Source organism: Gekko japonicus, unplaced genomic scaffold, assembly GCF_001447785.1.
Source record: "Gekko japonicus isolate JY-2015 unplaced genomic scaffold, Gekko_japonicus_V1.1 scaffold800, whole genome shotgun sequence".
Lineage (NCBI taxonomy): Eukaryota > Metazoa > Chordata > Lepidosauria > Squamata > Gekkonidae > Gekko > Gekko japonicus.
The window spans coordinates 1-14,612 of NW_015164693.1; the positions used below are offsets into that span (position 1 = coordinate 1).

Consider the following 14,612-nt stretch of genomic DNA (forward strand, 5'->3'; position numbering starts at 1 on the left):
ACTGCCATTCTTTTCTTTCTCTTGACATCTTCAGCATTGATGCAGAGCCTCTTCTTGGTCTTACAACTGTAGTTGTCACTACTGCTGGATCTGAGCCTGCTCTATCTTTTTTTCTTCTGGTCTCCGTTTTGGCGATTTCACTGCACTTCGTTCATTTAAAAATAAACCATCATGTTCAAACTAAATAGTGCAGATTAACACAGTCCTTAAATTTCACTTCTTTAAGACCCGCAGAAACTTGTTAAAAAAGCAATTAAAGTTGAAGTCCTCCTCAAAATGTCGGGTGCAACTCCTCGATGGTTTTTTAGGGTAGAGTAGGTCAGTTTCACTTCTGCCCTCCCCGGATGTGCGCATGTACTCACATCCGGTGCTACACTTTCATGGTTCCGACCTTCTTCCTGTTGTTATTGGATTGTCTAGGAGTTCAACTTCCTCTTGTTCGGGTCGGACGTCTTTCTCAGCCACGCCAACCTCCCTCTTCCCACGATGGCTTACGTGAGTTTCGATTTTTCAGCCGCGCGCTTATCTCTTCTGCCGCCACAGGAATGTTCAACAATAAAGTTTTTTCTCCTTTTAAAGCCTTCAATCAATTCATTTCTTATCCGGAATCAGATCACTGGGATCATTAATTGACTATCCGCTTGACCGCATGCATCAGATTAAATTATAACTTAGTTCAGGTAAGCGGTACGTTTTTGTTATCTATCGCGATCAGTTCGGGTTACGCATTGCTTCTTTTCACTTACAAGTAGTTTCCCATCTTCAAGAAGTCAGCTGACGGTGAATTTATGCCTGGTACCCGGCTCGAACGGCCCCTGGAGAGTTGCTCGGCAAATGCCCTCTTTGGGGGAGGAGATCAAAGCTCGATTCAGCTTCTTCCGAAGCTCAATCTTGCCAATCTCACACTCCCTCTTGGGCGCTGCTGCCTGCTTGTCCCCCCCCCCTCTCTGGGGAGCGATGCGTTGGGCTGAAAACAGCCCAAACTGTCAAAAGAGGTCATCGTCCGCTCCGCACAAACCGCGGAACGCGTCAATGCACCATCTTAGCTCGACCGGAAGCCGGGGTTTTTTTTGTGCTCACAGGTACACAACAATTTATACAGGTACTATTTTTCTTGTGATCATAGAGAACCTTTCCATCATGAGAGAATAGGCAGCTTTGGCGCCATGCATTAGACGGGATGTTGTGGTTCCAACAGTAAACCAGATGTGAAGTTTTTGAAATGCGAGGCTTACCTGGGACACACATTTCATTGATGGTGTTTGTACTGAGGTCCATCTACTTGAATAGTATCTACATGGAACGGCTCTTTATCAAGTTTTCTGGAAGCCTGTTCTAGCATTATATCATAGTGGACACTCAGTCTGTAATTAATTGCTTTTGGAACTTATGTGTTTTGCTCATTGTACTAATTACTTAGTGCCTACGATCACAAGAAAAATAGCACCTGTATACATTACTGTGTGCCTGTGAGCACAGGGGGAAAAAACAGCACCTTGTTGCTTTAAATTTTGTTGAGTCGCTGTGTGCACTATTTTGTGCATCTGAGCTGTTACCACTGGCATTTGGATGTTACATTTATGTATGTTTATAGATGTAAAAGGTGACACTAATAGACTATAAATATAAGTATTTTATTATATAATGTGATGGTTTATCTTGGTGTTCCACTCTCCCTTTCTGCTCGCAAGAGGGTTGAGACTGTAAAAGGCACACAGGATCCCTCTGGGGCTTGCTCCTGGGGCTTTGAACAGGGACGATGAGCTTGGGAGTTCAGAGCAGTAAGTCAAGGGGGAGTAGGAGAGAACCCCTCTAGTGTGAGTTTCCTGAGAAGGGGCATACAAGCTCCACATCAGCAAGAAGGGTGGTGTGCTGCTATAGCCTTTCTGCTGTGGAAATCCACACTGGATCAGGGGGAATTTCACACTACCCTTTTAAAACCGTTACTGTACCATCATGGACTAAACCGGTACAGCCTTTCCCTTCCGGTAAGGAGCCATCTCTGAAGGGGTTTGTCATTTCACACTGCACCACTTTCTTTCCCCTCCCCACCCCGTGCATGATCTCCCTGACAAGGTTTTTTTTTGAAAATTCTATTAGGAGTGCTATGGCACTGAATCAGGATTACAAATCAGCGCCATAGCGACCCCATTGAGATTCCTGGACTCCATTTAGATACACTGACATTCGCTACTGCTGTACCCTGGAAACAAGGAGCTCACTGGATACAGAGGGGGGGAAGACCCAAAGATAAACCAGAGCAAGTACGTCGGGCTCTTTGAAGGGTACTACTGTAATATTTTATTATAGCCTGTGATGGTTTATCTCAGTGTCCTACTCTCCCTTTTTGCTAATTATACGATGGGAGTCTTTCCCATCTTGTTTTAACCTCCAGGTCGTGGCTGGAGATTTCCCACTATTACAACTGATCTCCAGGCAAAAGAGGTCAGTTCACCTGGAGAAAATGGCTACTTTGGAAGGTGTACTCTATGGCATATACCTCTATGGCATATACCTCCTCTCCCCAAACCCCGCCCTCCACAGGCTCCACCCCCAAATCTTCAGGTATTTCCCAACCCGGAGCTGGCAACCATAATGTAAACCCTGAGTTTCCCGCTTCCTGCTTGTCTCCTGCCACCCAGTAGGGAGGGCATCCTTCCTCTACTGCCAGCTATGTGACAAAGGTGTTCAATGAAGAGTGGTTTCTGGATTTCCAACCTCACAAGAAGCCATGATTAGTACAAACAAGCCAGTTTGGTGGTTTGGTGGCCACCTGCAAACCCTGGTTTGTGTGAGTCTGTCTGCATTTGGATGTTGCAAATTAACAAATGTTTAAGTCGAGCCATAGCCTGTCATGATGTCAGAAGGCACCCTTCGCTGATTCATCATGTAACCATAATATTGGGGTTTTTTTGGGGGGGTTAAATCCCCGGAGGGATATTTTTTATTTTGCAAAAACTACAAACTACAAAGAAATATTAGGCAAGGGACTACAACTAAGGATAAAGGAAAGCAAAACTGCACTAAACTAAAACCCCAAGAGGAGGAGATCTTTTCCCTGTTAATAAAAATGTTAGTACAATTAGTTTTAGTATCACAATATACTTGTAGAGTTCTTGCTTATAACAATTCGCTATTTATATGTTGTTTTATTAGTTGTTATGAGAGAAGTCTCTGATCATCTTCTTATTCTTCGCTTCAAAAGGCCATTTTCCAAGTCCTTCTGCCTTTACTTTGGCTTTCTGTCTCTAAAATCGTATACCACTCTGGCAAGTCCTGCACCCTTTTCTGCCACAGAATCCTCTTCCGTTCCTGAGGTAGCAGAGTCACTAGACTTCGATTCTCCATCTTTAGACTCTTCATCTGCCCCCAGCTGACGTTTCAAAAATTCTTTAGCTTTAAAGAAGAAGAAGAAGAAGAGATTGGATTTATACCCCGCCCTTCACTTGGAGTCTCAGAGCGGCTTACAAACTCCTTTCCCTTCCCCTCCCCACAACAGACACTCTGACACAAACTGCTCTTTTTCAAGGACAGCTGTGCCAGAGCTTGTGACTGACCCAAGGTCACATCAGCAGGTGCAAGTGGAGGAGTGGGGAATCAAACACGGTTCTCCCAGATTAGAGTCCGCGTACTTAACCACTACACCAAACTGGCTCTCCAGTGGAATCTATCTTCTCTCTTCTATCGTTGATCTTAAAGATGACACCCTCCGGAACCGCCCATCTGTACGATATTCCGTTAGTTTGAAGAAAAGAAATTAAGTCCTTATAATTTTTCCTCTTCTGCCTGATGTCAAATGGAATGTCCTTTAAAGTTTAATGGTTACATTTCCCATTTTCAGTGGAGTTGCTGATGTTGCTTTTAGAATGGCATCTCTAGTTTGTCTTCTTGAAAACCTGACCATTATTTCTCCAGGTAAGCTATTTTTTTAATGTAATTGGAGTATGCCCTGTAGAGTGACTCCATTTCGTTTATAAGTTCTTCCGCTGTTAAGCCTATTATTGGAGCTGTAATCTCACTGAGCACCTTCTTCAAGTCTTCTCGATCCGTTTCAGGAACCCCCTGAAACGTGAGAATCATGATAGCTTTTTCCATCTGGAGCTGCAAAACTTGATTCTCTTGGCAATTCTGCTTCGTTTCCACATCTCCTAATCTTTTCTTCAACTTCTTGCTTGTGGTGTCTATCTCTTCAATTTTCTCATTTGCCTGTTCCACTTTTTTCTCCGTTTCGTTCAGCTGAAGCTGCTGTGCTGCAAAGTTTTTATTCATTACGGTCAATTGCTGGTTAATACCATCGAGTTGTTCCATCACCAGCTTAAGCATATCCGCCAGGAGTTTGTAGACATCTGCTCCCTCTTCCGGTTTCGGACTCTGACTGCCCAGCTTCGTTTTAAACTTTCTTTGCGGGGCCGCCATCTTTCCGGTTTGTTTACAATTTCCACCACTTCTACGCAACTTGGAAAAATCGCCAAACAACTTCGCAATTCAGATAAGTCTCTCAAAACACTTTTGATTTGTTTCCTCCCATCTCCCCCTTCGTGTTTGTTATCCGCTCACTCGCATAAAAGGTGTCCCTCTTTGCCGTCACTTTTTCAGCCATGGGGGGGATCGCTTTTTAAACTAGTCTGTTTTTCTGGAACTCACGTTCATTGTTGGTCAATTTCTGACCGTGCTTGATTATACGCCATTACGCTCGATCTCCGGCTCTTGTCCCCGTCAGTCCAGCTTGTGCCCGAAGGCCACTCAGCGACTGGACTGTCGGGGCGGAGGGGAGCCTCAATTCTCCGGCATTATGCCATCGAAGAGGCTACCCCTCAAAAACCCTCTGGCCTGGAGCCTATCACAAAGGCTCCCCAGGGATGTCACTTGAGGTGGCACCCCTCCAGGCCGCTGGTGTGCGATTCGCCCTCCCCCATTGTGGGGAGAGCATTCGCCATCGCTGTTCCGTCAGCCGGAAGTCTAACCATAATATTGTTGAGGCCATCAACAATGTTGCATCATTCTATTGCTTTTGTGTGATTCTTTCTTCCCGTTTTGATTACACAACAACAATCCTGTGGGATAGGTGCAGTGGGGAGAAAATGTTCAGGGCAGGGCTGAATGAGGATTTGAACCAAGCTCTTCCCAATCCAGGACACTAACCACTACACTGCATTGGCTGTTCAGATCCCATGGTCCAGAGGCTAGGCTGCAGTGCAGTCCTCCTCCTTAAGAAGCCAGAGGACTCTTGGAAAGCCAAATAAACTTAACATTCCAATGGGACTGTGAAAAACACATCGTTCTGGTCCTTTCCTTTTACACATCAGTGGATTTAGCCCAGGGACCCTGTACCATCTGCCATTATCTTTGGAGATCAAAGGTAAGCCACGTCCCTTTCTCCCTTCTCCTCCCACCGAGTGCCCTTCTGGGACATGTAGTCCATTTCAGCCACTTCTTTGCCGCATGGTCATGTGATCGGCACCTCCCCCCTACACACGGGACCTCCAGGAGACGTCTGCTCGTGCAACCGCACGTTATTTTACCCCGGGGCTAACAGCTGCGCTCCCCCCCCCCCGCGCATTTTACTGCCCGTGTGACCGGGGCCATTGTTTCCCAGTTGGGTAACTCTAGGATCCCTGTCACCCTACTGGTCCATTCTAGGATCCTAGCAAGCTATTGTTATGCATCCCCAAGCTAAGTCCTTTTGCAAGTACAGTTCAGGCTCAATACATAACACACCACCCTGAACAACTCCGTGTCATCTGCAAACGTAGCCACTTCGCTGCTTACTCCCAACTCCAAATCATTAATGAACAAGTTAAAAGGCACTGGACCCAGTACTGGGCCCTGTAGTACCCCACAGCTTACCACCCTCCACTGTGAAAACTGCCCATTTACACTCATGGTATAATTGAAGTAAACAGTATGTCTTCATATTCCCCATCTGTAAAATTGGTAACTGCTGTCTAGATAATTCCCTGACTACGTAATACATGAGAGGACCGATATCATATCTGGATGTTGTTACTTGGTAGCAGGGGACTCTGGAATGCACACAAATGTTGTACATCTTAGCCAAATAAGTATTGTTCAACATTCTCTAACCCCATACTCTGCCTTGATGCCAATTTTTTAAAAAGAGCAGCAACCCTGTTTGCATTTCAGACTCAGGCACCAAAATGTCTAGGGTAATCCCTCATAGCAGCTCCCAGTCCCCCTAGCTCTTTCATCTTTAGCCAGTAGACAGGGAACCTGAAATTGCAACACTGATACCCAAGCATTTTTTAAGAAGGAAAAGCAGGGAAGGGGAAGGGACCAATGTTCCCTCTAAGCTGGGTTAGTGTGAGCTAGCTCACTGTTTTTTAGCCTCTGGCTCACACCTTTTTGTCTCCGCTCAGGAAGGAGGGCTCCAGAGCAAACTAGTTTATGCAGCAGCCAAATTGCTCACTCACAACGTTAATGCCAGTAGCTCACAAAGTAGAATTTTTGCTCACAAGACTCCACACCTTAGAGGGAACATTGGAAGGGACCGCAGCTCAGAGGTGGAGCATCTGCTTTGCATGGCATTTCCAGTTTAAGAGGCGACATGAAAGACCTTCCCTGAGACTCTGGAGAGCCACTGCCAGTCAGAGTAGGCAGTACTGACCCTGATAGACCAACGGTTTGACTCAGGATAAAACATGCCTTCACAAGTGAATCAGATGTTTCAGGTTGCCACTAGGCATGAGTCTGAACATGTCCAAGACTGTTGCCCTGATGTGTCTCCTGGCTATTGCCCTTCTGGAACTGTCAACCACAGTGATTGATTCCTCCGCTTCAGCCAGATCCCTGACATTTACCTGAAATAGATGAGGGGGACCTGTCTGTGACCACAGCTGCAGCTGACATCCTGAAGACAAATCCTGCTACAACATATGGCTCAGGACACTTTAAAATATGGAGCTGCGGTGGCTCAAGTGGTTAAGATGCTGAACTTCAGGCTGTGGAAGGTCAGTAGTTCAGCAGTTCGAGACCCGAGTGTGCCACATGATGGAGTGAGCTCCCGTCTCTAGTTCCAGCTCCTGCCAACCTAGCAGTTCGAAAGCAAGAAATTGCAAGTAGATAAATACTTTGGTGGGAAGGTAACAGCATTCCGTGCGCCTTGGTGTTTGGCCACATGACCACGGAAACATCTTTGGACAGTGCTGGCTCTTCGGCTTTGAAATGGAGATGAGCACCGCAACCCTAGAGTTGGACTCAACTGGCTTTCGAGTAAGGGAACCTTTACCTTTACCTTTTACTTTAAAATACAGCAAAGTTTTGGACAGGAAGCTTTTGAAAGGAACTCACTTTTTAATTATAGTGCAGACAAAAGAAAATATGAGTCACCAGCAGATAAGGCTCACGACCATTCCACCAAACAGGTTGGGAGGGTGACCATGGTGACGCAGCAGCAGCAGGCGGCAAAGTCACCAGGCTTGGAAGGGAGCCAGGACTGCAAGCCTGCTAGGAGCATTTCAAGGACACTTTCTAAAAAAAACACCTCCTTGACCTCAAAAATCACCATCCCATTGAAATGGCAACCAAAAAAAGACCTGGCTGGAGTTGTTTGCTAGTGTGACTCCTAATAAGTCATATCAGTAACAAATGGCCTTTTCAAAGGGACGGCCATGTCAGCCTGTTGCCGTAAAATATTAAAATAAACAGGAGTGTTGTGGCATCTTAAGAAACTTAATTCAACGTAAGCATTCACAGGTCAGACCCCACTTCCTTTTGCAGACACCTCAATAACCAAGTTGGAAACATTGGGGAAAGTGCAGCAAAGAGAGACCTGGCATCAGTCCTGATATGAATAAAGTGTGAATCCCTGTGAAAAGGAATGGATCAGATGTGCTTATAATAAACAGTAGATGAAGAGAGAGGTCCCAGTTTATCAGGGGACACAAAGGATTTACAACAGGTCTCTTTCTGCTACAAGTCCCCTTCTTCCTTTGTAACTTTGATTATAAAAGTGTATGCAGAATGGCTGTACACTCCATGCATCTGACTCATGAAAACTTATGCTGGAAGGAAATTTAGTTAGTCTTTAAGGTGTTCATTTTTTAAATGGTACCTTCAAACTGAAAGAAATCCGGAATAGCACTTAAATCAATGACATTAAAAAGTAGACTAAGGATGCAATCCTAAACATGCTTAGGCTGCATCCAGACATTGCTGAATATGAGGCTATCCTTGCACTACCGCAAAACGTCACAACTGGAATATCCTGTGCAGCCGGTCCGATCTACTTGCTGTAGCATGATAGTGCAAAATTCAGTGATGCAGCCATGCTAAAGAGCACCTGTGAACTCAAGGGGGCTTACTCTGGGGGAGTCATTTATAGGATCATGCAGCACAGAGATGGCTTTCTGTGGTTAATGTTTCCATTTATTGAGTCACTCCAAAACAATAAATTTGGAAATTAGTTTCACTGACATCTAATTATTATGTTGAATGGCCACCAGATTCTTGGCATACCCTTAGCTGACTTGCAAACCCTCTTCTGAATAATTCACCAGGGAGCAATTATTTATTTTGGCTCATGGTAAAATCCTCAATGAAAACTGTCCTACATTAAGCACCCTTCCTGAGGTTCTCACATCATGCACCTTTGGATCTCAATAAGAATTAATGCTTTTCATTAGTGATGGGAATGTGTCTGTGTGTGTGTGTGGTTTTTTTTCAGTACATCATTTAGGTTTAGTGGCCCAGAAAATAGTCAGGATTCCCTCTTTGACGCACCAGCTTGGGGTAAATCTATATGTTCAGCCCTGCAACTATCAGGATACGGATTGCATTCTGATTACCATTCATCCCCCATCCTTTTTTAAGCATCTGACATTCAGCAACAAGAGCTCATACCCCAAATACATCATCTAATAAATAGTGCTACAGAATTTTTGGCTTGCCAGAAAACTTCTTGAGAAGCATCACAGATTTTAATGACGCTGTTCCAAACAAAGTGCTTTGTGGATCGTTGCCTCAGCCTTAATTACACCACAGTTCACGGCATAAGGATCAGGGATTGTGCATGGATCACAGATCTTCCCCACTTTCCTCTCCCCCCCCCCCCCAAAGCCATTTCTGAACCTGGGAAAGTTGAGCAAGGGCTTGGACTCGATGACCTCCAAGGTCCCTCCCAGCTTTATCGCACTACTAGCCTGATACCCCTGCTTTGCTACGGTATATAACTTCCGTAAATCCAGTTATAATACTGATGATGTAAAGTTTGAAATGTAACATTTGTTGTAGGAATTCTAATGGAGAAGATTGTAGTGTAAAAAATGAAGTGAGACATATGTACTTTTTTTCTCTCTACTGAAGGACCTCTCTCTAGACTACTGGGGCGGGCTCCCTCGTGGCTTTAAGCACCCTGCAACCGCTGCTGCACCTGACAGACAACCGCCTGTTAGGTGTAGGAGGTGGGGGGGAGTGTGTTGGAAGCCATCAGAGAGGCTGGGCCAGCAGCATCACTAAGATGATCCTGCTGGGGTGGAGGCATTCCTGATGGATTAAAGTACCCTGGTCCTGCTCCTACATCTGACAGACACCCGCCTGTCTGGTGTTAGAGGGATTACGTTTAAAGGTGTCAGGGAGGCTGGGCCAGCAGCAGGGCTAAGGCAATCTTGCTGAGCAAACCTCCCCGGCAGCTGTAAGCATCCCACCTCCTCTCCTACACCGGACAGGCAGCTGCCTGTCCAGTGTAGAAGGGGGAGGGGGAGGAGTATTAGAAGCCACTGTGGAGGTGGGGCTGGCAGGATCACTAAGGCGTTACTGCTGGGGCAGGTTCCCTCATGGCTTTAAGCACCCTGCAACTGCTGCTGCACCTGACAGACAACTGCCTGTCAGGTGTAGGAGGGGGGAGCATGTTTGAAGCCATAGGGAGGCTGGGCCAGCAGCTTTGCTTCACCTCACAGGCGGTTGGCCACTCCTGATTTCCTCAACTGTCATTAGCTCTCTGTAGTTCCCCGTAACTATTTTTTTTTACCTCAGGACACTGAGCTCTGCAGCTGACCAATCACAGAGTGGGGGTGCAAGGAGGCAGCAGCCTGACAGTCACATAGGAATCAATGGGCGGAGCACATTTTACCCCTTTTGACCCACTTAGAGGTCAAATTTCTAAAAATCCCTTCTTAGTGAGCATCTATGCCATGGTAGGAGCGCTCTCCCCGAATTTGGTGTTTCTAGGTCCAGTGGTTTGACCTGGGCGTTGATTTTATGACGAGGGGACTTTCTTTTATATATATAGAAGACCCCAAAGACACCTTATGCAGTGAGCAAAATGTTTATTTAGGTAAGAAGTAGGTGCTGCATTCCAGCAGGTTCCTGTGACAGAAGTTTATACATTCGTTCCCATCCCTGAGGACAACATTGGTGGGTCAGGAATCATTCATTACACCCGAGAGGCAAAAATTACATAACAGACCAGCTGTCTCTCTTCCACATTCAGGTAGTTCCTACAACTCATGAACATGCAGCACAGCTTACACGTCAACTCTGTAAAAAAAATAATATATAGCTATATTCTTTCCTGTAGCAATCTAGTGGTAACAGAAATTCACCGCAAAAGAATCTGGAGAATAAACAGCAGCACTTTAATCTGTCCAATCTCTGAAAGTCTTGTAAGTGGTCGTGATTCTCCTTACAATTAAAAATAACTGCTTGTTTGAGCATGCAGATTGTGAGAACGTGTAGTTTCTTTTCTCTTCAAAACCTCCCCATCCAAAACCTCCTGTATCTTTCTCTATCATTCCAGCTTCTTGCAAAAGCAATATAACTTTATTAGGAATGTCTACCTGTTTGCAATTAGAACTCCATAGACTGTACAACATAATCAATAGTTATTTGAGCATAAAGTTCCAACATCTATCCACACCCTACTAAAAACCTAGCTCATCTTTAATTTCAGCATCTTTAGGGATTGAAGAACTGCTCTTAAATCTGATTCAACCTATTCCCTTGGTAAACTAGCTTAAAATGAAGTTATCACAATATATACAAAACCTGGATTTTTAAAAAATGCCACACCTCCAAATCTGTTAACTTCAGGAGGCCTGCAACCTCTGGTCCCACAGCCAAATGTAGCTCATTACTGAACCAAATATGGCTGTATTAAAAAATAAAACAAAACCTTTACATGAAGGACCATTGGTGTAGTGTATTCGAAGCTGCCTTGAATGCATGATATGTTGTGAAACATCTAATTGAAGTGCAATGTAAAGCTTCGTCCTGGGCTAGGATCCAAATCCACCCAATCGTTTTACTAGCCCAGGAAGCACCTAACCAATCACTTTCTAGCAAGCTCCCTGAGCGGGAACTAATGTAATTGGACCTTATCTCTGCAACCTCATAGGTTGATATTTGTACAGTGGGTGTGGCTACATTAGCCGGGAATGTTTAAAAGCAGGACAGCTGCAATGTAAAGGCTGTTCCGGCTATCAGATGTTGATCCGTGTTGGAGTTGTGTTCGAGTTGAAGAATAAAGTTGTGTTCTTGCTGAATCACTCTCCGACTGCTTTGTTAAGTGAGCGACTTAACAATTGGAAAAATAGGTTGGATAGAATATGACTAAAGGGTTTCTTAGAGATGTTTTATAGAAAGGGAAATGATACTGGTGAACCGCTGCCAGGAATCCAAGTGTGAACTATGTGCACATTTATGCCAGTGCTGGTTGCTCTGGTATATATTTATGACATTGTGAGACCTTTTGGGAGATCATCTTAACAAAGGGTTTGAAACAGCTGCAGAAACTTCTTGGATTATGAATCAAGCCATCTATTATCAGTAACATTAATATGTTCACTTATGCAAACGGGCTCTCGGACTCTGGCTCACTGATGATCACTAGCTCTGAATTTTGGTGATATTTGGCTCTTGAATTATAAAAGGCTGCAGACCCACAAGCTAAGGGTACAGCCCCTTAATGTTCCTATCCAAAGCTGGATGAACTGAATGGGGATCAAGCAACACCACTGTACGGCATGTGCATGGCTCCCATTCATTCCAACAGCACTTGGACAGGAGCACTTTATCACTGATCGTGCGCCAAAACACTACCCTGTGGAAACCAAATGGCAAACACCATCTATGTCCAAAGTGCTATAAAGTTAGCCCTCATTACTTTTGAAACTGTTTGCTTTCCGGACCCTGTGCATTCAGGCCAGTAGGAAAGCCCAGCTCTGATGAGTTAGGCTCTCTACAGGAGGCATAAAAATAATTATAATACAATCATTGGAGATGAAGTTTCATCTTAGTCCAAATCAATGCAATGTCCAAAACAGCAGGAGAGGCAGTTCAGGCTGCCTCTGGCTTGGGGCCCTTCCAGAGCTCATTTTTCCCAGCTGATAACAGGTTTCATTTGGACAAGGGCACAATTAAGGCAAAATTATTGGATCCAGTTCCCCATGACTGAGAACAGGAAAACAGGTTAAGAAATTATAACAAGTAGCGTGGGCAAATACAATCGCAATCTTGAGTTGGAGCTAGTGGGAAAGTCTCTGGTGACAACCAAGACCATGTGACAGAGGTCTGATGAGACATCTGTCCTTCTACAATACCGGTTCTGAGTTTGACCTTGTGGTAAATCACATGCAAGCCTGTCCACATAACATGGGTTGTCCAGAGTTTCCCTCTTTACAGATACAATCAGGTTTTAGAAGCAAGGGGGTTGAATGACCCTTTCAATTAGCAGGAAAATTGTTGGTGGGCCACTGGTGGCCAGGAGCAAGCTGAGTGGAGCAGCCCCCACAGTATTGGCACATAATCCGTTCAGCTCAGCCCCAAGCCATGGTGAGTGGACCTTGTGATGCTGCTGGCACTGTAAGGGCCACTCTGCTCAGCTTGCTCCAGGGCTCATTTAATGTCCCAATCTGCTGTCAGTGTTATGCAAGCCGAGCTGAAATGGTTGCAGCCTTCTGAAGAAACACGGCACTCTTACAGGACCAAACTCAAGATGGACAGAAAATTAACTGCCTAACAGCAGGCAGGCACAACCTTATCTTTTCCTTCTGCTTCCCCATTTCTCCCTGGATCCCTGACACTGAGCACTTCATTAAGGTCCTGGAGCCAATGCTCTCTACCAAAAGTTTCTTTTTCCAGCCATGAATTCCAGAGTTGCAGCAAAACCAAACTGGAGTCTTGCTGTGGCATTTTGCAGACAAAACATTTTACTTCTGAAATCAGCTGTCATAGCCACAGCCTATTCATCAGCAGCATGAGGCGGATCCTCTTGGCAGATACATATATATGAGAATATATACATATCCATGCCTACATTTTTTAAGGATGACACCTGCCATGAGAATCGGACACTGCCTAGGGTGTACAAATGGTTTTCAGGTGGGCACTGAGTCAAAGACAATCCAGGACACCTGCACAGGAAGTCAGTATGATATTGGCTATGGTGCTGGACCAGGATCTGGAAGATCCAGGTTCAAATCTCCACTCTGCTGTGGAAGCTCACTGGATGACCTTGGGCCAAGTCACACACTGTCAGCCTACTGCTGTATACCGTCTGAGCTCCTGGGAGGAAGAGCAGGGTAAAATTTCTAAGTTAATAAATGTGATTGTCACTAGCATGGCAGACATCAGCAGACGCTCAGCTCACATCCACGGAATTCGGCAAAGGTCGCCACATCCAAGCCCATGACAGAATGCTAGGCGCACACACACACCCTCTTGTTAGAGGAAGTCCCTCCTTTTGCACAGGGCATTGAAGCCAGAGGTGCGCCATACCCCCCTCTAAGGGAGGCCTCCCCAGGCGGCTGCGGAGAAACTGCCGCTCCCTGGAGGCTCCTCTTGAAAGGCGACTCCGGCGGCTCCGGCGCGCCCCCTCGGCCGCGGCGCATGCGGCACGCCGCCCAGGGCACGCAGCTGCTGAGTCCTAGCGCGGAGGCTAGCAGGGCCGGGGCCCGCGGTTTCTTGCAGCGCCGCAGGTTCTTCTTGAGACGCTGGCCGTGCGCCGCCAGGTAGATCTCGGCTTGAGCCACGCTGCTGCCCAGGCGGCCCATGCTTTCGGCACGGCTGGCCATGCGCAGCTCGGCTTCGATGAAGACGCGGTGCAGCTGCTGGACGCGGCTCTCCAGCTCTGAGACCAGCTGGCGCCGCCCTTCGGCCTCCAGCAGCTTCCTCCGAGCTTCGGCCAGCTCCAGAGCTCCCCGCACGGCCGCGGGCAAAGACGTGGCCGAGGCGCCTCGCGCCTCCAGCTCTCGGTTGGACGCCGCCGCGGCCCCTTCCTCCGCGCGAAGGGAACGGCGTGGCATCGTGGCTTCGCCGCCAGGGGCCGCTGCGCCGCCGCCGGCCATCCGAGGCGGGCGCGTTGGAGACCTCGAGCTCACCTCTGCGCCTTGGAGACACTAGTGGCGAGGGGCTGTGTCCTTTCCGCTGGGGAGCCAAACGGGAACGCTCCGGTGCCGATTTCTCTTGGGAAGCGCTCCCGAGGTTGGTGTTCTTGGCCCGCAGTTACCTCCGGCGCTTCGGAAGAGTAGTGCAGGCGAGCGGTGGGCGGCCTTGAAGGCGAGGGGAGAGTGTAAAGTCGAGGTTGGTCTAGCCCAGGAAGCGCCACACTCGGTCTGTTCTGAGAGAGGCGCCGACGCCTCTGAGCGCTCTTATAGCGC

At 46.7% G+C, this 14,612-nt stretch overlaps 1 protein-coding gene across 1 annotated transcript; it reads right to left on the minus strand.

Annotated features, from left to right (window-relative positions):
- Positions 1-13,731: 13,731 nt before the first annotated feature.
- Positions 13,732-14,300, minus strand: TRNP1 (TMF1-regulated nuclear protein 1; the record flags this gene model as incomplete). The annotated part of the gene is made up of 1 exon (XM_015409431.1): positions 13,732-14,300. A coding segment is annotated over exon 1 (569 nt), but the record flags the coding sequence as incomplete, so codon positions are not given.
- Between the last annotated feature and the right edge of the window lie 312 nt (positions 14,301-14,612).